This window comes from Calliphora vicina, chromosome 5 (assembly GCF_958450345.1).
Source record: "Calliphora vicina chromosome 5, idCalVici1.1, whole genome shotgun sequence".
NCBI lineage: Eukaryota > Metazoa > Arthropoda > Insecta > Diptera > Calliphoridae > Calliphora > Calliphora vicina.
Genome location: NC_088784.1, coordinates 104,858,224 through 104,881,688, shown reverse-complemented (window position 1 = coordinate 104,881,688; position 23,465 = coordinate 104,858,224). Strand labels below are relative to the sequence as shown.

General features: G+C 28.5%; 1 protein-coding gene across 6 annotated transcripts in view; it reads left to right on the top strand.

Moving 5' to 3' along the window:
* The window catches only part of Epac (Exchange protein directly activated by cAMP), a 181,873-nt gene that overhangs the window by 114,785 nt on the left and 43,623 nt on the right, over positions 1-23,465 (top strand). For 3 of the 6 annotated variants that reach the window (XM_065511855.1, XM_065511859.1, XM_065511857.1), the window contains 2 exons: positions 6,109-6,255; positions 16,975-17,031. In XM_065511855.1, coding sequence (XP_065367927.1) covers positions 6,109-6,255; positions 16,975-17,031 — 204 coding nt within the window. Of the gene's footprint in view, positions 1-6,108; positions 6,256-16,974; positions 17,032-22,608; positions 23,434-23,465 lie in introns of those variants that run through there. The other 3 variants (XM_065511856.1, XM_065511858.1, XM_065511854.1) reach the window with 2 other exon arrangements.

The following is a 23,465-nucleotide window of genomic DNA, read 5'->3' as shown; positions in this document are numbered from 1 at the left end:
CGTATGAAAATTTAAAAAGTAAATTCATTATTTATATAATTTATTTCTTATAGAATCATTCTAATTTCTTTAAATTTCTTCTTCAAATCCATAACAAAACAGCTTCAAAAATTTATTAAATGATTAAATTTTTCTTCAATTAAAATCTAGTACAAAAAGGCTTAAAACAATTTTTTCAATTAATTTTGTAAATGATTTGATTTAACAAAAATTTAATCATTCAAAGTTTGAATAAATTCTGTTATTAAATAACTTTAAAATTCACCCCTATCGTGAAAAACATGTGACATTTTTGTTCCCATGAAATTCCATTTCCCTCGAAAGGAAAATTGCTATCGTGATATACCCCTAAACTTTTCATTCAGAATAGTTGATTTTGTTCGTAACAGCGGTTTATTGTTTACAAAATTCCATCTAAAAATTTCACAACATGGGGAATTTGTTCACGTGAACAAAGTTTATGAACGAAAAATGGCAAAATGGAACATATTTCATGTGAAATTGATTCGCGATAGGGGTGATTAATTCAGTTTAAACAAAGGCTTTGGAATGAATATAAAAAATTAAATATTACGAATGGATTTATGGAATGAAAGGTTGACATTCTTTAATTACGGATTAAGATTTTAGTGAATTAAGCTCAAATTTTATTAATTAATTCGAAGCTCTGATATTTAATAATTATAACATTAAGTTTTTATATGAAATTTGGCTATAATATTCCTAATTTACAGTATCATTATATATTTCGGGAATAGCCGGGAACCCGGGAATGTAGAAAAAAAATTCCCGATTCCCGGGAATCAAAAAAGGTCGGGAAATTAAAAACCCTAGTTTTGGGTCATAAACTATTAAATTATTATAAACTAAAGCATACATTTAGGCAGCCTTAAAAAAATATTTAATTCGAATTTTTTAAAGTTTTTTGCGATTTTGATCTTCAATATGTTCACAATTTATGTTCTTTATGACAAGCGCTACAATTTTGCCTCAGAGAGTAAATCAAAATTAAGAACGGTTTGCAAGATATGAACTTGAGAAAGTGATCACTTTTTTGCAAAGGTGACATCGGTGGCCAAAATCTTTGGGGGCCCATAAAAAAATTGTATGACTTTGGGCAAAAATGGGAGACACAGGTCTTCTTTGTTTTGTCTTTCATCACGTAGTGGTGTTGCAACATGTTAATGAATCCCCCTGTTTGTTTTTTTTGTGCATAACGTAGCAAATGTACTGACAACCAATTTGTTTCTATCCAAATTTGTAGTAGTGGTTTATTATTGTACATACTTCTTATTTTTTTTCTTTTTCGGGTTTCCTCATACTTTTTTAATAACTTTTTTTATGGTTTTTAAACATATTTTTTTTGTTGTTAATATTTTAACAATTTTCCATTAAATGCCATAACTTGCAATAGCCAGCTTGTAAGTACGTTATAATGTACATTAGAAATTTTTATTATAAGAAAAAAACTCGTTATTAAGTCCAACATTAATTTACTTTAAAATTACATTTTATGAGGTAGTAAATTTCCGGCCTATTGTAATAAACCGAAAAGTCATGTTTTCTTATATTTTAAGAACTGGAAAATTTATAAGGAAGTTATTAAAAAAAACACATAATAACTCTAATAACATCATCAGAGGTCAAGGGAATAGAGACCATAACCTGAATTTTGTATATTTAATCAATGTTAACTTAATTCCAGCAATATTTAATTATTTGAATCCTTTAATTGCTATAAATGTTTGCATTTTATTGGTTTTATTTTGAGTCCATTAACTTTTAAAACTAAATCAATTTATTGTTTATTTTTAAACATCAGACCTTATGCAAAAGGATGCATCTTTTAGTTAACATTTGTTTGAATGCAGCAGGTATATATTTGTGTAAATGTTCAGGGTTTAGTTGAAATTGAAAATCAATATTTATTCAATATTTCAAACCACTTGTTTTTACTAGCTAAAATCCAGCCAACAACCACCCATCCACCTGTTCATTTCCTATTACAAATTGTTTTTTTTTTTTGTATTTTTTGCTGTTTTACTTTTTGCTCATTAAGTAAATCAAGAGCTTTTGTTTTGTATTTTTTTAAGATTTTGGCTCTTAGTTGAAAAAAGTAAAATATATGGACTGATCCATCCCTAAGCGGACAGCAGTAAAATCTATGGTTTTAAGGAAATCTACCACAGTTATTACATATTGCATACAATGTACAACATTCAACAACCACAATCTGTCCGTTTTGGCATGGATTCTTCCATACACATATGTTTAATTGTATAAAATGAATAAAGAGCAAAATTAAATATAAAAATCATGAATTCTATTGAATACCTTGAAATGCATTCTGGATGGTCCTTCGGACTTTCATATAAAATGAGTTTAAAATAACTATTCATAGAAAAATAAATCAAAATAAAAGTAATGATAAGAAAATTTAGTCGGAAATTTCAAGCATCCGTTAAATTTTCAGGACAAGCTTTCCTATAAACCACATAAATCTAAATCATTCATCGTGAACTGAATATTTCTTCTAGAGTTCTTAAGTTGGACTTATGAAAGTCGTAGAATATCATACAGGCGACTAATGACTGTCGATATCCTGGACTCTGGTCATAGATGAACTGCTAGAAAAACTTAGTCTTCAATACTTGTGGTTAAGTTGACCTAATTATATATGTGACTGGGTATAAAGGATTTAGAATCCTGTATATTGTAGTGAAGTCGAAAATGAGGTTGGTCAAGTAATGACTATTACTGATGTTCGATATCGCGATATAATGGGTGTCTGACTTGAAAATACGGGATTTAAAATATATGGCTCATCTTTTGAACGCCGTTTTTGTTTTTAATAGCAAAAATCGTACATATCTGTCATTTATTCTCATTGAATATTATAGTATAAACAAGAAAGTTTTTTTTTCTTCAAAATTCTCGAATATTGTACCATCATCATATGCGGGAAGTTTTGCTTTATTTCTTCAAGTGCAGCTGAAACAAACCGATTACTCACCGAAACTTATGGTGAATGTGTTTCATCGGTTTCAATGTGCGAGAGATGGTTTGTGCGGTTGAGAAGTGGTGATTTTGATACAAAAGACTAAAATCGTTCAGGTCAGCCAGAAAAGTTTGAAGACCAAGAATTGATGGCATTACTCCATGAAGATTGTTGTCAAACTCAACAAGACCTTTTAACATTATTGGGAGCTACTCAAGCAGCAAATTTCAAAACGTTTGCGAGCAGCAGGATTTTTTACAAAAACAGGACAATTGGGTACCATACGAATTGAAGCCGAGAGACCTTGAAAGACTTTTTTGCTTGTCCGAAATGATGCATCATTTTTGTATTAGTTGTGATGAACAACGGATATACGAAAACCGACCAAAAAGGCTTTTCTACACCAAAGTAAAATATCCATGGCGATAAGGTAATGCTCCGTATTTGGAGGGACCAAAAAGGTCCTATCTATTATGAGCTGCTGAAATCTGGCTAGACCATAATAGGAAACCTGTTCCGGACGCAACTGATTCCTTTGAAGCGAACATTGATCGAAAAACGCCTATCATGACAATGCTAGGCCATATGTTGCAATACCTGTTAAAAAGTATTCAGAATGAAGTGGTTGGGAAGTTTTGCTTCACCTTATTGGCCTTATAGTCCAGACCTTACCCCGTCCGACGTTTCGATCGATGCAGAATGCTCTCTCGGGGATACGATTAGGGTTTTTAATTTCCCGACCTTTTTTGATTCCCGGGAATCGAGAAATTTTTGTATACATTCCCGGGTACCCGGCTATTCCCGAAATATATACTGATACTGTAAATTAGGTCTATTATAGCCAAATTTCATATACAAATTTAGTGTTATAATTATTAAATATCAGATCTTCGAATTAATTAATAAAATTTGAGCTTAATTCACTAAAATCTTAATCCGTAATTAAAAAATGTCAGCCTTTCATTCCATAAATCCCTTCCTAATATTTAATTCCAAAGCCTTTGTTTAAACTGAATTAATTTTAAAGTTAATTAATAACAGAATTTATTCAAACTTTGAATGATTAAATTTTTGTTAAATCAAATCATTTACAAAATTAATTGAAAAAATTGTCTTAAACCTTTTTGTACTAGATTTTAATTGAAGAAAAATTTAATAATTTAATAAATTTTTGAAGCATTTTGTTGTGGATTTGAAGAAGAAATTAGAATGATTCAATAATAAATAAATTCTATAAATAATGAATTCTCTTTTTGAATTTTCATACGAAAAACCCCAGATAAATAATAATTATAAGCGGTCTATTATTGCCAAGATATAAGCAAAAAACTTTTCACTGTTTTTTGTTGAAAAAAACATAGTTCTAACTTGTTTTCTATGTATTTTCGTCAGTTTTTAATTACCGGGATTCCCGACTAAAAATCCCGGGAATCGGGTAGTAAAAAATTGGCAAAATTCCCGGGAAATTTGTACCGGAAATTCCCGGGATAAAAACCCTAGATACGATTCACTTTGGTTTCGTTTTTGGTCTCAAAAGATGAGCAGTTCTTTTGGTTCTGAATCCATATTTTGCCAGAGAGATGGTATATATTATTGTTTTTTTCGAACAAACACTTTTCACCATAGAATAAACGCATAGAACGGAAAGAGAGAGCATTAAAATGGAAAAAATTACTCTCCTTTCACACATGCGGGTGATACAATAACAAAATACATGCAATACATTCTCATGAATTAGGCTTTTAACAACAGACATAGGCTCTCAGTTACCTATAAGTTTGTCATTCCGATTGTAATTTCTACATTTTTCATTTGCGACCCCACAAAGTATATATGTATATTCTGGATCGTTATAGATAGCGGAGTCGATATAGCCTTGTCCGTATATATGTTGAAATCAACTTTCAGTAGCCCCCAAATAACTTACAAACATGATTGATACACCAATATATTCGGGAAATCCCGGCTCGGTTGCTATTTAAAATCGAGAAAAATAGACAATATGGATATCTAATGATAGATATTTCAAAGACCCTTGCAAGGATGTATATTATACCATTGTAAGTTGGACCTACTATGGGTCAAAATCGGGAAAAATATTTTTTAAACCGAAGTTTTTTCACCAAACTAATTTTTTTGTCATACATTTATTTTCACTAAATTTAAAAAAAAAAAAATTAAAAAATTTCCAAAAAAAAAATAAAAAAAAATTTAAAATTTGGAATTAAAAAAAATTTAAATTTTAAATTTTTATTATGAAGTATAATTTGGTGAAGGGTATATAAGATTCGCCGAATTTAGCTCTCTTACTTGTTATAGATAAAACTTTTTCATAAAAATAAAAATATTTTTCAAAGAAAAAGCTATTATTGGAAAAAAATCTCTTTTCATAGAAACAATTATGTAGCAAACATTACATTTTAATATTTTAAAATACAACTACATTTAAGCCAAGAACATTGTTATTTTTTTTTTCTTCTTAAAAACCAAAACATTTGTATACCTTTAATTATCAGTGTGTAAAAGTTGTAACTTTCTAATCTCTTAAAAGTTTTCAAACATGTTAAAGATTTTCGTTTGTTATATTTAGAAAACCAAACAGAAAGTATGTACTACCAAACATTTAACACAGTAACAAAAAACAAGGTCATTAATATGTACGAGTACACTTGTTTATTTAACCTTAAAAAAACTGTATTTACGATAATTATACTCCTGCCAATATTTTGCTGGTTTTACTCGATAAACGTCTATTAGGATCATTGGCTTTGCAAGTTGCGTACGTAGCTACTTGTAGCAAACACAACACAAACGAGAACTTTTTGTTTTAGACTAGATAACAGATAACAGAAGCAAATAAATAAAAATAAAATACATACATACTATATATTGTGGTTTTTATATGTAAAAGTCTACATAAAAACCCATAAACATAAACATTTTATACAGGGATCCTTAACTGACGAAACACTACAAAAAAAAGTACTTTGGCTCCTTCCCCTTTGAAGTCCCTATTTTGTTTTTTGTTTTGTTTTTTTGTTATAAAAAGAACGAGCTTGTTGTAAATAGTATTTAATAATGTGCTTTTTTTGGTATCTTTTTCATTACAGTCACCAGTAACTTTGTGTAATTTGGGTGTAGGAGCAACTTTTGGGGAATCAATATTACACGATTTGCCACGTGATAGCACTGTGGTAACAAAGACAACCTGTGAGCTGTTACGTGTGGAACAACAGGATTTTCGCTTAATTTGGGAGGTAAGAAACACCTTGTTTATGCTTTTGTTTTCTAAATTATCTTAATGAAAATTATTTTAAGCATTTACTAACACAAACAAACAAATATTTGTATACGCACGTACACGTACACCCAAACACATCTAACAGTTAATTTTAATATCCGTTTAATGTACTCTCTCTGTCTCTCTCGCATCTGCCATCCACCTGCCTGCCTGCCACTCTCCAAAATCTCTGCGTTACTTAAATGTTAAATGTTGTATACAGCAGCTGTACTTCAGCACTTCATTTTGCAGCATTGTCACAACCATTTTAATGAAAATGTATTTAAGTTTGTTTTAGTTGTTGCCTTTTGTTTTAGCTTGATAAAGTTCTTAGTATACGGACCGGGAGCGGGAACGGGGAGGTGTAGCAAAGTATTTTGGCAACATTGTTAAATGATAAAAGTTAATTAGACTACACTTCTTTTTGCTGCTTAGCTGTTAATTTCTATGTCACAGATTCTTTATTATTTATAATATTTTTTATGTCTTGTTACATTTTTGTTAACATTTCCATTTGTTTCTATCTCTCTAAAATACATTTTGGTTTATATTTAGATTCAATTTCCTTTTTACAATAGAAAGAAATGTTCATTGTGCTTGAAATGATTTGTCTTACTATTTGTAATCAATTGATAAGATGAGGTGATAGTGTTTAATGAACTTATGACAAGCTAAAGCTTTGGATAGAAGTTTTATGAATGATAATAATAATAAAAATACTTGATTAAAAGAAGATTAATAATAAGCAACATAACATTTAAATACTTCTTAATGCAACACATTTGCATAACTCACCATTAAAGTCATACCATATCAATCAATGATCGACACTCATAGCCACCAGGAAACGCATATGAGTCAGACATATTTCCAATAGATATCTGGATATAACAAACAGTATTTTCTATATAAAATATTATGTCTACACAGATAAAACAGATTCTTAGTAGCAACCGAATTTGTTGCCAATCGAATGCTTCGTTTGCACACATAGAAATTTTCGGTTCTAAATCAGTTGATGTAGAAGAATTTCCGTTGAAGCCACCAAACTTTTGTTACTCCTTCTTAACACAACAGTACAATTCTTTCGCTAAGGTAGAACATTCGATTGGCTACAAATTCGTTTGCTATTACGAATCTGTTTTCTCTGTGTAACAGTATTTTATATAAACCATTTGTTCCACAGAACTATGCTAATTTTAATACAAGTACCGATCTTAGAAAATTTCGGTACGACAATTTTTATGTTGAATTTTAATTTCATAACGATTTTTATACCCTTTACCATGAGTGGCAATGGTATATACATATAAGTTTGTCATTCCATTTACAATTTCTACATTCTTAATTTGCGACCCCATAAGGTATATATATTCTGAATCGTTATAGATAGCGGAGTCGATATAGCCATGTCCGTCTGTCTGTCCGGCTGTATGTTGAAATCAACTTTCCGTAGCCCTCAAATAACTTACATGCATGATTCATACATCAATATATCCGCTATCGTAAAAATCGGCCCACAATTGGCTGAGATATATGAGAAAAACCAGGACAACTTATTTTTGATATATATCTGGATTATTAAGTCATTAATATAGACAATATGGATATCAAATGATACATAATTCGAAGTCCATTGCAACGATATAACGCCATAGCAAGTCGGACCTACAATGGGTCAAAATCAGGAAAAATATTTTTATAACCCAATTTTTTTTCTTAAAAAAAACTATTTTTTTTACCTAAAAATATTTAAAATTTTTATTTCAGAATATAATTTGATGAAGGTATATAAGATTCGGCACTGCCTCATAATTGTTTTTTTTTAATTTTTGAGAAAACAATTTTTTCAGTTTATTCAGAAAATTTAAAATCAAAAACTATCAAAAAAAATAATCTCAACGTAAAAATAAAAGTTCGCATAAAACTCTTAAAGAAGGAGTTTTAAATAGCCATAATAAAAAACTCATTGAGGAGTTTTATTTTTCACGTCAGAAAAAAAAAACTCATTTGAGAAGTTTTATTTTTTCTGTCAGAAAATATAACCCTTTTCTTTTCTACTTTTTTCAGTACTTTCTTTATTGATTCTATCTGATATAATGTTTAATATATTTTTTTAAGAAAAAAAAGCAACCACAATTTAATCAATTTAAACCAAAATCCCACTTGATTTTATTTTAATAATAATTTATTCGGTTGCAATGCAATTAGCTTTATAAATTGTAATGATCTGACCAGCGACAAACTTTAGGTGTCAATTTACATAACATGAGTTTTATTCTCTGACTAGAAAAATAAAACTCCTCATATGAGTTTTATTTTCTGACGGGAAAAATAAAACTCCTCAAATGAGTTTTTTCTTACGGGAAAAATAAAACTCCTCAAATGAGTTTTTTTTTATGATGGCTATTTAAAACTATTTTTTTAAGAGTTTCATGCGAACTTTAATTTTTATGTTGAATAATAACTGTTTTAGATGTTTTTTTTTTTTATTTTATTGCTCTAAAATAATTGAGAAAAGGGCTGGAATTCAAATTTCATTCAAATCAAATTTGCAACACTTCAATATTTCCAACATTTGAAATTATATATGAAACGACATACATATTTAGACTTGATTAATCAAAAATATCAAAAAGTTCAAAATTAGAGTTTGAAAAAAGCTGTAAAAAGAGTTATTAATTCATAACTTAGTAATTTAGTAATCAAAAAAAAAGCTAAAAATATTCCTTCATAAACATTCATAAATTCAAAAACTAGGGGAATTTGTAATAATTTGAATATTTTTAAAAGGATTTTGGTATTTACTGTAAAAAAATGTTTTCACCTTTAAAAGCATTTCTAATGACTACCAGGGATATTAACGAAACCAAATGTGACATTGAAATTTCTATTAAAAAGGGAAAAGTGGCATATGGAAATGGGATAAAGAAACCATTTGTACTGATACGTGAAAAATATGAGTTTGTAGGATGGACAATGAACGTGAAATGTGTTAAATAGAACCTAGAACTACGCATTTTCGCAAAATTATAGTGTTTACCGATAATTAAAGTAATTTACCGGTTATTAGGTATGTTTTCGGTAGCAGTTGCAATATGGAACCAAATGAAGAGCCGACTGAAAATCTTCACTGTTTTAAATAATGTAGAAATGAGTTAATTTGGATACCGGATATAAATTGATAAAACTTATGATTCTAGTATTGTAATAAACAGATTTTTTTTAAAAATGACATATAACCCTTTTTGCAGTCAAGGCGACGGTTCATTCTATATTTACTACAATATGTACTGCAATGCGAGTTAAATTAGTTACCACAAAAATGTCTCTTAATAAACACCTAACAAATCCCTAGAGTTTTAAATCAAATTTTCAAACTCAAATTTGTATATGGCTACTTACAAGAACCAACTTTTCTTTAAACAACAATTGAATTAAAATCATTTGAACCAATTTGAATGAAAAATTGAACTTTGACTTTAGTTGGCAAGAAAAGGTAGATATTTTCAAAAAAAAAAAAAAAGAAAACGAGAAAACAAAGTTGTATATGAGTTTATGTATCCACATGAAGTATGTAGTAGATGTTGTTAATAAAACCCAAAAGTTTTTCCTTCTATGTATGTTAAAATTTCTCAGAAATATGAAATGCCAAAATTTTAATGTTGAAATTTCCCATTTCTTGTTTGTTTCTTTTGCTACTTTTTGTTTCGTGTAGTTCGTAAGAAAAATTATTCTTATTTTTGTAGAAAAGGAAATGAAAAGTTTGTTATTTCTTAACAAAGTTGTATTGTAATAGTAACAGCAAGAAAAAAAAGCATCGTCTTCGACAAGCAACACAATGGGATTTAAACAAAATGATAAATTTATTTTTTACTTTTCATGCTTTCTTTAAGTTGTAGTTATACTATGACGTATGAGTAATAATATTTTTATATTTACAATAATATTACGTATACGTTCTTGTACATACAAAAACACATCCTGAAAATGACTAATCGTTTTTCAGGAAATTTACAAAGAAATTATAAAATAAGTTTTCCTTATTTTGTATTTATAGTTACTAAAGTATTTTATTAATTAAGAAATTCTTAAATTTGTTGCTGGCCTCAAACCCATTTTAATCAATAACACTGAGTTTGTAGTTTGAAATAATGTTTACATTTGCCTGTAAAGGTTGTCCCAAAATTTATGCAAGATTTGCAATAATTATATTTTGTTTAATCATAAAGAAGACAGGATAGGGTTACGTATGAAATAGCTCAACAGGAAATTGGTCAGCTTGTCTTGCACATACGTACTCCTTTGTCAACATTTTTGCATGATAATTTTTCATAATTGTGTCTGAATTTTCTTGATACAGCTATGAAATTCCTTCTTCAATGCACGGTTGGCTTCAAATAACCCCATAAAAAGTAATCAAATAATTTGAAATCGCAAGATCTTAAGGACCAATTGTGATCACAAAAACGAGAGAGTACTCGATCAGCAAATGTCCCATGCAGTATTTGAATTGTATCACTGTGGTAGTAAGGCATGTGGCACAATCATGTTGAAACCACATGGCGTCCTGAACAATATCAACCAATTTAGGCTGAAAGAACTCGAAATAAATCGAGTCTATCCAAATTAGCTGGGTTTTACATTAGTCTCTTATGCTTCGCGTTATAGTAATTCATCGCAAGTAATGATTGGGGGCAAAGGTTATGTTCTTTTATAGCGTTCAAGTATCATTTCGGTCTCTCGGCTTCAATTCGTGGGGTACCCGATTTCCCTGCTTTTGGGAGAATTCTGCGGCTCGCAAACGTTTTGAAATTACTGCTTGAGTAACTCCCAATCATTTTGCAAGGACTTATTGAGTTTGACAACAATCTTCATGGAATAATTCTTGGTCTTCAAACTTTTATGGCTGGCCTGGGCGATTTTTGTCATCCATGTCAAAATAACCACTTTTGAACCAGCATACGACGCTTTGTTGGCACAAAATTCGGCATTTTCGAAGCAAACTATTGTTTACATTATAATGTTCAATAACTAAGTGAGAACAAATGACAAATATGTACCCTTCAAAATGACATATAAGTTATAAGTTATTGTTAATCCCGCATATGTCATACACCCAATATTTCCTAGCACCTTCCTAAATACTGAACGCAAATTCTGTTCGCTGGGTAGAATAATATTTATGTATTTATACCTGATCCTCTGTTTACTATCACACTCTTCTTCTCCTGCTGCTTGTTGTTCAATGTCAATTCCTAATACCTGGCTACTCACTTGCACATCCCCCACTCGTACATATTTTATGTATTCGACAAAATATTTAATATTTAATTTATTTATAAGGGTTTTCTATGGTTCAAATTAATGGCTAGCTTCTGTTATTCCTTTTTGTAGCCATTTACCATTTTGGTAACTTTTCTGTTCGTTGTTGTTGTGGCTTTCCATATGTAGTGGTTATTTATACCTGAGAGAATTTATACAAACATACATGTGAAAACTTCCTTTATTCATCAGTAGTTTTAAAGTGGGTCATTGTCAACTTTGTGCTAGTTATAATGCAACTTACTTAGGTCTTTTTGAGGTATATGTTAGGATAGTTACTACTTTACAACTAGTACCTCTCTGTATTACCTTTCACCAACAAAATAGCCAATTTGATAAAAATTTTGCATGTTTAAATGCAAAACATGAGATGAGTGTATGAATATCAATCCGTAGAAAAATAAAATAGTCAAAGTACACTTCATCAGTGGTAAATTAACGTCCTAGAAATAAACAAATAATTTTGCGATCACCTTTCACTAGTGATTAAAAGCTTTTCAAGTGGGTGGTACAGTAACCAATGGTAGGTTTTTGTTGCTAAAACATTTTGTATCTAGTCTCAAGTACTGCAGGGTGGGAATAAGCTCCTATAATGTTTATGTTTCAAAACAATAACAAACAATATGTCGACATATTTATTTATTAATTCCTAAATTGCCATATACAATAAATATTTAATTATTCATTATTCTAACACTCGAAGAAAGACATAGTAGAAATTATAATGACATGCTAATATTTAAGGACATTTGAGAATTTATCTTTAGTTGGAATTATTAAAGGAACTTATATATTTACGAGAAAGGTTTTTAAACAAATATTAGAATCTTAAAACTAGAATTATGTAAATCACAATATGTAAATTAAAATAAATTTTAAACAATCTCATTTATTGGATAAATTTTTCACATTCTCCAGTATCAAACTTAAAAATTTCTGAAAAAAAATAAAAGTGTACACCTGATGGCAATGCAATATTATATTCGAAAGTTCGAACTTATATTCGAAAATTAGAACTTAAGTTATTTAAAAAAAGCTGTTAAAATTATCCCAAGATCATTCACAAACCTTATGAAAATACAATATTATGTTCGAAAATCCTAAATTAAATTCGAACTTATGTTCGAAAAATTTTGAAAACTGCTAAAAAATCATGAGGATTCTTAAAAAAATTATTTTAGTTTTATTTGAGGCCAATTTTTTACATTTTCAATTTTTGAACACAAAAATTTTGAAAAAAAAAAAAAATTAAAAGTGTTCATGAATTTTTAAGTATTATCAATGTTGTTACTGAACATACAGAATTTAAATAAAAATTTGTTTTAAAAATGTTTATATTATTATAAATTTATTTTCTCCTTTTTAGAGCTCCTTTGAATATTTTGAATTTAAATTCGAATTTTTTTATATTCTGAAACTACATTGAAAATTCTTTAAAATTCATGAATAGTTTTGTTTTTCTTATGTTCGAAAATGGAAATGTACTCAAATACGGGCAACGTTCTGTTAAGAGGTGGTCAATTCAAAAAGTCACGGACTTATTGACACGTCCTTTATATAATAACTAAAATTATTTTTGTACGAATCCTTACGATTTAGAGATTATTTTAACAGCATTAAAATTTTTTGGAAATTTCGAATTTTCGAATACAATTTCCAATTTTCGTACATAATGTTATCATGTCATCAGGTTTATGCATGAATTCGAGATTATTTTAACAGCTTTAAAAATGTTTCCAACATAAGTTCGAATTTTCGATTTTTTTTATTTCGAACATAATATTGCATTGTCATCAGGTGTACGCAAACTTATTTAAAATTCATGGTGACCTAAATAAACAAACAATGCAAGTTAAATAAACGGTTTTTAAGAAAAATATGTATGTTTTCAATAGATTAACCCTCCGGCGGGTGAGATCTCCTTGATGGTACATGGGAAGTATACCCGCCCCCCACATTTATTCCAAGGAAATTTTATCTAGAATCGTTTAAAAAAAAATCAAAGCGATTCGATCCATAGTTTAGTTTCTATTGAGATTTAAATGTGTTTAGTACGGGAACGTATGAAAAGGGACCTTGTACTGAAATTTCAACAATAGTTTTTTAAGCTTTTTTCATATAAAACTCATAAAAAATTAATAATGTTATATATAAAAGAAAATTTGTTTTCTAACATTCATTATACATGTATAATTAGTAAATAATAAATCAAAACAAAAAAATTTTTAAAAAATGCGTTTTCATTTAAAATTCACTACAAGCTACTCAACCGTCGGAGGGTTAATAAAATTTGATTTTTTTTCATATATAGAAAAATCTAATTTCAACTTAACAAAATAATTTCCAAAGTTCTATCAAAATACACTAACAAATAGAAATATTATCCTCATATTTGTTCTAAAAATTAAAAATATTGAAAATTTTTAACTTTAACGCCAGCAATGAAAGCCGTTAACGCTACCCTAGTTTAATCAAAATTCAGTGGAAAATTTCATAATCTGGATCATAAAATTTTAAAATGTGTTTATTAAAACAAAGCAATAGCAAATCAATTTTGACTTACTAATCAAATTCTTGCCAAAAATTGGGAAAGGAATTGTTCTTATACTTTTCGGTTTAATTAGAGCCTGATTTAGAAACACGAAAGGAAACAAAATTTCAAATTTTTGTATGAAAAACATTCAAAAATTATTTAAAAACGGGTTATTATTCATAAACCCTAAATTGTGGAAAAAAATATTAAAATAATTTTTAAAACTTTCAATTCAAATATTTATTAGATGTTGAACCAGTATTCATGTGCTCAAAAATATGAGTTTGTAATATTCTCCACTAAATGTTGTGGTTTATAAAAAAAAAAAATTTAAGGAAATTTTGTTAAATATGTAAACCTTTTTTGAAAAATTGATTATGATAAAATTTGAAATTGAAACTAGATCGGAAACTAGAAAAAAAAACTCAAACATAAAATTACTCAAAATAATCACACATACGACTGCTGTTTATACCCTACACCACCATAGTGGGGAGGGTATAATGCGTTTGTGCAGATGTTTGTAACGCCCAAAAATATTAATCTAACACCCACCTTAAAGTATATCGATCGACTTAGAATCACTTTCTGAGTCGATTAAACGATGTCCGTCCGTCCGTCTGGTTGTCTGGCTGGCTGGCTGACTGTCCATGTAAAGCTTGTGTGCTTGAGTACAGGTTGCAATTTTGAAGATATTTCGATCACATTTGGTACATTATTATTATTTCAGCCCAAGGACCAAGCCTATTGAAACTGGCTGAAATCGGTCCATTATTTCACCTAGCCCCCATACAAATGTCCTTCCGAAATTGGACTTTATCGGTCATAAATGTTTAATTTATAAATGTATCTCCACAAATTGCGCTCCAAATAAGTTTTATATATACAAAATTCATGTCACCAAATTTTGTTACGATCGGTCCATAATTAGTCATAGCTCCCATATAGACCCGCTTCCGAAAATCAATTTAACGTGCATAAATCGCTTAAAAATGTTGGTATATTCACAAAATTCAACATAGTTAACTTTAATATAGACATAAATCACACGTCCTAATTTCATGGTGATCGGTCCATAATTGGTCATAGCCCCCATATAAGGCCCACTTCCGAAAATCACTCAAAAATATAAATTATTGAAATTTTAAAAGAAAAATGTTTTTGTTCTTTTACTTAGTGAAGGGTATTATATGGTCGGGCTTGACCGACCATACTTTCTTACTTATTTTGTTTTCATTTGGTTTTTGACAACTTACGTTTTTGACAACTGAGTTAGGTCTATGACAGCAGAGTTTCCGATCTATGTATGTTTACAGGTTCAACAAAAAAATATTGAAAAGACAATTTTCGATATTTATGTGCTGTTTTTCTATAGCGAACGAGTGCTTTGAGTAGACGTTTTACATGTATTTTGTTTTTGTTACAATAACAAAACACATGTTAAATTTCCACTCAAAGTACTCGTTCGCTATAGAAAAACAGCACATTAATCTTTTGTTTGTGTTTTCATTTACGATAATTTAGCTTTCAGTATTGTTTAATTAAATAATAAAATCGAAAATTTATATTCAATTATCAAAATTTAGTAAAAGTATTAACAATTTTGAAAATTTTCTCCATAAATTAGAATTAAAATCAGGATATTTTTGAATTGAAACAAGAAGCTGCAAATTTTCTTTGATTTTTTCAATGTATTACTAAGAAAAATTTTTGAGTTTGCCATTGTAATTTATAGCATTTGGTGTAATAAATAATAAGGGTTTACATACATACAAATATTTAATTAAATATTTTGTAATGATTAATTATTTATGATATGGTGGGTATGTTGCAAATATTTTTAATACGCAACACTTGTTGCTGAAAGGCAAAAGATAAGTTATGTATGTATATGGTAAAATAAACTTTCGAATAATTTGGATACTTAAACAAAATATGAAAATATTTGAACATTTGGGAAGTATGAATAGAGAAAACAGTTTGACAGTTTAGGCTTAGCATTGTAAAGCATTACAAGAGAACACTATTTCAAAAAATATTTAAAATTTGGCGGCCTCTCTTTTAAGCAATAAAGCACATTTTCAGCTTTCACGTATCAGAGAACCCACATTTGATAGTCGAATGGTGGGCTGCGGCTATCATATTTCTTAAAAATTCAAATGATCAAGGAGTAACTGTTAGTGGTGTTCGATATCACGACAGATCTCTTCTGTCTAAATTGGATGATATTGATGTATTTACTATTTAATTCAATTAATTCATTCATTCCAATTGTATGCTTTATTCAGAAATTCGAAAATGATGTTTTATTTCGTTTCGAATTACACAATAACCCCCCTGAGCTTCTTCCAAAATCATGTAATTAAAATCTTTAATATAATTACTTGCTTATCTCATATAAAACTCATATCTTAATGATTTCTTTATGCAATAAACCACCCAATTTAACGCCTTTTATCCTCTTAATATTTACTGCAATTTGCAAAAATGCTTGTTAAATGTGTGTTAATGGCGTCCACAGATAATTTCGTTTATACATGTCAATCTTGTGTGGTCTTTTTTATATATTTTAATACATATTAATATATTTTTTTTAACCATTTCTCTCCCTGTTTGCTATTTACACACTAACAATTGCGTACCTCCCATATTTATTTAATGTCTGAGGTCTTCAGCATGCTTATTTATTAATTGATGCGTATTTGCAACCACAATCAACCCGCCCACTCTATTAACCCTGGCTGGCCAAATGTCCCTTAACAAAATGGTGTTATTAAGAGTTTTAAATGAAATAACATACATATTAAAAGCATTTGTTACATAATCTAATCTTTTCAGGCCCCTAAAAATCATTATAATTGCCATTTTGAAACACATATTCCTAAAGATTGTATGGTGAGTTAGTTAATGTGGTTAAACAACCACAAATTTCTCAGTAAGTATAAGAGTTATAAATACCAACGAATTGAAAGCAGATTTGTTTTATTCCCATATAAACATATGTTTTTTTCTGTTTCTGTGGCATTTTTTAAATATTTTGCTTATAACGAATCTTATGTCTTGCAATGTCACTGTCTCATTGTTTGAAAAGGGTTAAAATGTTTTAATCATTTTTACATTTAAAATCAGGGTTTGCAATTACTTTTAGTGCTACAAATTAGTGAACATCAGCAAATGCAAAAACTATTTGCTTTAGCTTACTGCCTGATAGTTTCTGTTTTGGAATTGTCATGAAATATCCAACAATTTCAAAGATTTTAATATATTAATACCTTTTTACCTTTTAAAAACGGTGGTTTATTTCCTTTAAATAAACCGGATACTTTTGATTGCAAATAAATGCAGTTTAGTAGTTAAAAAATTGTAACACAAACATTTAAATAGTTAATTTCTTTTAACAATTTTACACACTTTAAAAACACACAGTTGATGATTATTCTAACAGCGCCTATGATAATCTAACCATCGACTGCTGTCACAGTCACTATTTATACACAGCGCTATCTTCCTTCCAGAAGCTTCATGAGAGTTCTATCTCTACAATAACACTGAGTCTAATTTTTTTAGTCATGGAAATATAACCATATACGGACACCACTACTTGATAAAAGACCAAAAAAGTTTTGCCCAAAATCATGAACTTTTTTTATGGGCCCCCAAATAGTTGGGGCCTCGGTGTCATTTTTGCAAAAAGTGATCATTTTCTCAGGCTCATAACTTGCAAACAGTTCGAAATTTGAGGCAAAGTTGTCGCCCTTGTCATAAAGAACAAAAATTGTGAACATATAAAATCAAAAAGCATCATTTTTAAGACCAAAATCGCAAAAAACTTTAAAAAATTCGAAATAAATTTTGAAATATTTTTTTTAAAGCTGCCTAATAGTACTAATTTACATAATAGCTGCCTTAATTCCTTTAGGTTTTTCTTACTAACTTATATTGACCTACCTAAACGGTATTAAGAATCATTCCTAGGAAGTTCATATGTTCTAGAAAGTTGTTTATTAAGATCTTAGATACATTTTTGTGATTGATTGTTTCCTTGAATTTTGAACGGTTTGCTACCTATGGACCTGAACATGGAAAAAAATTTAAAAAAAAAATCGATTTTTTTAAGTTTTTTTCCGATTTTGATCTTGAAGATGAAGTTTTTTTGATTTTATATGTTTACAATTTTTGTTGTTTATGACAAGAACTACAACTTTGCCTCAGCGGGTACATCAAAATTCTGAACTGTTTGCATGATATGAGCCTAAGAAAATCATAACTTTTTTGCAAAAATGACAGCGAGGCCCCAAATCTTCGGGGCCCATAAAAAAAAGTGCATGACTTTGAGCAAAACTGGTCTATGATAAACTAACAACCGACTGTAACCGCAGCCACTATTTATACACAGCGCCATCTTCTTTCCAGTAGCTTCATGAAAGTTCCATCTCTAAAATGATTAACTCAAAGCTATTATTCAATGTTATATGTTTCACAGTTTTGTTAACTGCTGTTAATCGGCCAGTAAACAACATTGTCCACAATTAGAAGTCTCCAGAAATAGAAAGTTTGAGAAACATGATGCAACTTTAAACCAGGCTTTAGAAACCATTGTATTTGAATTAAAATACAATTTCTTAATAATATTGAAGATTGTGATTTCTTTTAATTTTTATTTTCTTTAAAAAAATAGCAGCTACTAAAACATTTCTGTGCTATTGCCAATTTATTGTTAAAAATTCGAACTCTGGCTGTCAATGCAATTCCAAAAGAGATTCTCCTGCATTAAATGACAATGTTTTCTTCATTATGTTTGTAAATTTTAATTAAAAACCAGTTAATAAATACAGGTTTTTTTTTTGTTTGCATAAAATGAAATAAAAAAGTATTTATAAAGTTACAAACAAATATTTAATTACGTGTAAGTTGTATTTTTAAACTGATTAATAGCAATGATGTAGCTGCTGCTGTTTAATCATTAAGAAATTATTATCACGATTTTTCGCTAAAGCTGTAAGCAGAAATCCGCAACAGCTATGTGTTTATTTATGTCATTCCTGTGACAAGATTTACAGATAAGACAGCAGAGATAAAGTTTAAATAACTATTTTTAATTACAGAAAAAATTCAACATTTCTAGCAGAAATTTTGAAAATTTACAAAAATGATTTTGATTTAATCTTAAATTCTTCAAATAATATTCAAATCTTTTGATAATTTCAACTTCTCCATTTGCTGCTGAGTTCATGAAACTACCCATTAGTTAAACATTTACTGATATCGTTTCCAATTTTTTTTCTGTTTCTTTCTATTTTTGTCGCATTATTACAATGTCAAAAACAAACCTTAAACATTTCAGCTGATAAGGTCGGTCTCCTACTCTTTCTAAAACAAAAGCAACAGCAGAAAAGAAACTAAATTCAAGTAGATATTGCACGCTTTTTTTAAATGAAAGTAACCAACCTTAAATATCAACAAATGAACTGAAAAAAAAAAACTAAAAATTATAATGGTTTCTCCGGAAAACGAGTCTGCATACTAAAATTCAAATCAAAAGTTGTAGTATTCCAACATACTACAATAATAAGACTCTAAAAATCAGCTAAACTTTTAGCTAGAGTCGCAGTCCGTCGTATTATCAGCAAAATTTATTACAATTTATATGTTGAGCATTTAAAAATTGAAATTACCGAACAAAACAATTGAGTAAGAGAGTAGTGAGTAATTGGGGGTCTAATGAGTGGGAAACTAATGAAATGAATCTTTTAAGAAGTTTTTTTTTAAAGAATTTTTTGTTGTTATTTTTCTTTTGTTAGTTTCTTTTAAACAATTTAAACAGTTAAATTTATTTATTTATTTGTTTTTTTTTTTTGTATTTTATTAAATGAAAAGACTGGCAATTAAACAAAGAGTATAATAGAGAGTTTTAGCTAACTTTTGCTCATATTCATTATTAATGTTTAAACATTATTGTGTTTTTTTTGTTGTATTATTTGTTGTTGATAAACACGATTTACAAACAATTATACTCAGGGAAATTTAGTTAAAGGCGATTGAATGATATCACAGTTGTTTAGTTGTTATGAGAACTCGTTTAGTTTAATGTTTTAGTTTCTCAGATCACAGGAACACATAAATTAGATTAATTCTAGACACTCAAATGACCTTAAACCAGTGGTGGGCATAAAGAGAACATGGATTATAATAAAAAATATTGAATTTTCTTTCTATGTTGTTAACTGACCCCCTGATGGCTATTTATAAAAAAAGTAGTATTTCTACCACTATTTTTTAAAAAAAGTAATATTTCTACTACTATTTTTTAAAAAAAGTAGTATTTCTACAACCATTTTTAAAAAAAGTAGTATTTCTACTACTATTTTTAAAAAAAGTAGTATTTCTACTACTATTTTTAAGAAAAGTAGTATTTCTACTACTATTTTTAATTTTATTTCTAATACTATTTTTAAAAAAAAGTAGTATTTCTACTACTATTTTTTTAAAAAAAAGTAGAATTTCTAGTACTATTTTTTTAAAAGTAGTATTTCTACTACTATTTTTAAAAAAAAAAAAGTAGAATTTCTACTACTATTTTTCAAAAAAGTAGTATTTCTACTACTATTTTTTTAAAAAAAGTAGTATTTCTACTACTATTTTTTTAAAAAAGTAGTATTTCTACTACTATTTTTTTAAAAAAGTAGTATTTCTAATGCTATTTTTTAAAAAAAGTAGTATTTGTACTACTATTTTTTTTAAAAAAGTAGTATTTCTACTACTATTTTTAAAAAAGGAGTATTTCTACTACTATTTTTAAAAAAAAGTAGTATTTCTACTACTATTTTGTAGAAAAAAGTAGTATTTCTACTACTATTTTGTAGAAAAAAGTAGTATTTCTACTACTATTTTCAAAAAAAGTAGTATTTCTACTACTATTTTTGAAAAAGTAGTATTTCTACTACTATTGTAAAAAAAAGTAGTATTTCTACTACTATTTTTAAAAAAGTAGTATTTCTACTACTATTTTAAAAAAAAGTATTATTTCTACTACTATTTTTTATAAAAATAGTATTTCTACTACCATTTTTAAAAAAAAGTAGTATTTCTACTACTATTTTCAAAAAGTAGTATTTCTAATATTATTTTCTAAAAAGAAGTAGTATTTCTAATATTATTTTCTAAAAAAAAGTAGTATTTCTACTACTATTTTTTCAAAAAAGTATTGTTTCTACTATTTTTAAAAAAGTAGTATTTCTACTACTATTTAAAAAAAAAAACATTTCTACTGCTATTTTTTAAAAAAGTGTTATTTATACTACTATTTTTAATAAAGTAGTATTTTAACTACTATTTTTAAAAAAAATAGTATTTCTAGTACTATTTTTAAAAAAGTAGTATTTCCACTACTATTTTTAAAAAAAGTAGTATTTCCACTACTATTTTTAAAAAAGGTAGAATTTCTAGTACTATTTTTTAAAAAAAGTAGAATTTCTAGTACTATTATTTAAAAAAGTAGTATTTCTACTACTATTTTTTTTTTAAAAAAGTAGTATTTCTACTACAATTTTTAAAAAAGTAGTATTTCTACTACTATTTTTAAAAAAAAATAGTATTTCTACTAATATTTTTAAAAATTAGTATTTCTACTACTATTTTAAAAAAGTAGTATTTCTACTACTATTTTTTAAAAAATGTAGTATTTATATTATAGAAATGGGAGTCGCTAAATAAGACCCCTTTCACACTAGGCAATTTGGTTGCGCAAGTCTCTTTCCCAACAACAAAACAGCATGTAAAATTTTCTTCTCCTTAACCCGACATTACCTCTGGTATCAACAAACACAAGAGACTTGCGCAACTAAATTGCCTAGTGTGGAAGGGGTCTAAGGCTGCCCTTAAAATATGTAATTACCCAAAACAAATTGGTGGTAAATTATCAAATTCTGCTGGCAACATTTAGCTAAGATACAATAAGCGAAGACACAAGACAGTGTTGCATTAGAAATGTTCAACATAATTTACAGTGAATAAAATAGTTTGAAATGTTTGGCTGATGTTTATGGAAAACTTATGTAGCAAATCAACTTGATCTTGGCCGTCGTCTTTGATCTTGGAAACGCACGATCGTAGCTCATTGATACTATTTTACATTCTAAAGTGCCATTTAATACTTTCAAGTTTTTAAAGTTTTGTGTACAACAGTGTTTTCTATAGAAAATGTTGTCTCCAACATTTTAGTACTGAGGTGATGGTTTCTTGAACATTAAATATTTAGAAAATATTTCTAAATATAAAAAAGATAACAAAAATAACTATTTAGCTTAATATGCCCCTATTTTAATGACAGCGAGTGTAGTCCACATACAATGTTTTGTTTTTTTGTGAAGAGCAGGCAGGCAGCCAGGCACTTTTCAATACAAAAAAGCGGTAGTAGCATGGAAACAGCTGTTATACAAAGAGCTTTTTTTGCAGCATTTTTGTCTTGCAAGTGGAGAGGGAGTGCGAATATTTAATAAAACAAAAATAAATACAAAAAAAAGTGAAAATAAATACAAAATTAAACACAAACGTGCATTAACAAAAATAAAGCAACAAAAAAAAAAGAAATGCTGCAATTAATATATTAATCATAACCGTGAAAACATTTGAATAGTGATAAAGCAAATATAGAAACAAAACAACAAGTGCGCCATGGCCTCTAACACCTCCTGTTTAAGGTCTAAAACTTCCAGTGCCACACAGAAACGTTGGTCCCAACACATTGTAGCTTCGGACTATAATGATGTTTGTGTTCTATTGAAATATCAAACTAGACGTCATTCACAAGACGATCTGACGTTGGTGAAAAAAATTAGTCATATTGTACCTCCCAAAACCTATTCCACCCTCACTCATTATCATAGTAAAACTAATAATAGCGACAAAAATAACAACAATAATATAAACAACTTGTATATTGACAGTTGTGTTGTGTTGGCAGCCTCTAATGGTGGCCGTTCAAATACAAAATCTAATACCAATAACAATAATAATGATAATAATACAAATAATAAAAATATTAATGGAAATCAAACATTTGAAATTCAAACTGTAACCAATACTTCCGGTCTAACTAAAAATAGCAATTTGCTACATTCTCGTAATAACGGTGGTAATCAGGTTGATGGTGATAATGATGTTTGTTGTGGTCATAGTAAAAATTATATACAAAGTCTCCAAAAAACACCACCACAACAACAAAGGTATGCTGAAATTAATAGCCGCCATAGAAGAAGACTGATACGACCCATCTCATGTTTCGAACCCGGTGATCATGTATGAGGTTTTTCTTTTCTAGTTTTATTAGA